General features: G+C 61.6%; 1 protein-coding gene across 1 annotated transcript; it reads right to left on the reverse strand.

Annotated features, from left to right (window-relative positions):
• Positions 1-8: 8 nt before the first annotated feature.
• On the reverse strand, positions 9-434 carry LOC104465199 (zona pellucida sperm-binding protein 3-like; the record flags this gene model as incomplete). The annotated part of the gene is made up of 3 exons (XM_010078149.1): positions 9-64; positions 163-254; positions 348-434. Coding segments are annotated over 3 exons (235 nt in total), but the record flags the coding sequence as incomplete, so codon positions are not given.
• Positions 435-437: the final 3 nt, after the last annotated feature.

Here is a 437-nt window from a genome sequence, read left to right on the forward strand (position 1 = left end):
TGACTCACAGTGGCCCGTCTCGCAGCAGCTGCAGATGTCCCGGGTGCCTTCCACAGGCGCCCAGCTGCAGTGGGGTGGGAGCATCGTCACCACAGCCCGGCCCCGGTACCCCAAGTCTGGGTTTGTGACTTGCCTAGGGTTTGGGGACCTGCAAAAAAACACGTGTTTCTGGCTTTGTTGAAGGAGCAAGCCTTGTTCAGGGGGTCTGGGGCTTGGTCCGCTGGGGTCACCTTCAGGTGGCAGGTGATATAGATCTGCAGGGACAGCAGGGGAGAGAGGTGGGGACACACCGGTGGGGGACATCAGCTTGGTTTGGGGCTGGCAGGGACACACACACACATCCTTACCAGGTTCCTGGTGTCTCCCGCGAACCTGAAGACGTCAATCCTGAAGCGCAGCACGTCCTCGCGGGGCCGGGGGGTGATGAAGGCAGAGCT

Source organism: Pterocles gutturalis, unplaced genomic scaffold, assembly GCF_000699245.1.
Source record: "Pterocles gutturalis isolate BGI_N339 unplaced genomic scaffold, ASM69924v1 scaffold32978, whole genome shotgun sequence".
In the NCBI taxonomy this organism is placed as follows: domain Eukaryota; kingdom Metazoa; phylum Chordata; class Aves; order Pterocliformes; family Pteroclidae; genus Pterocles; species Pterocles gutturalis.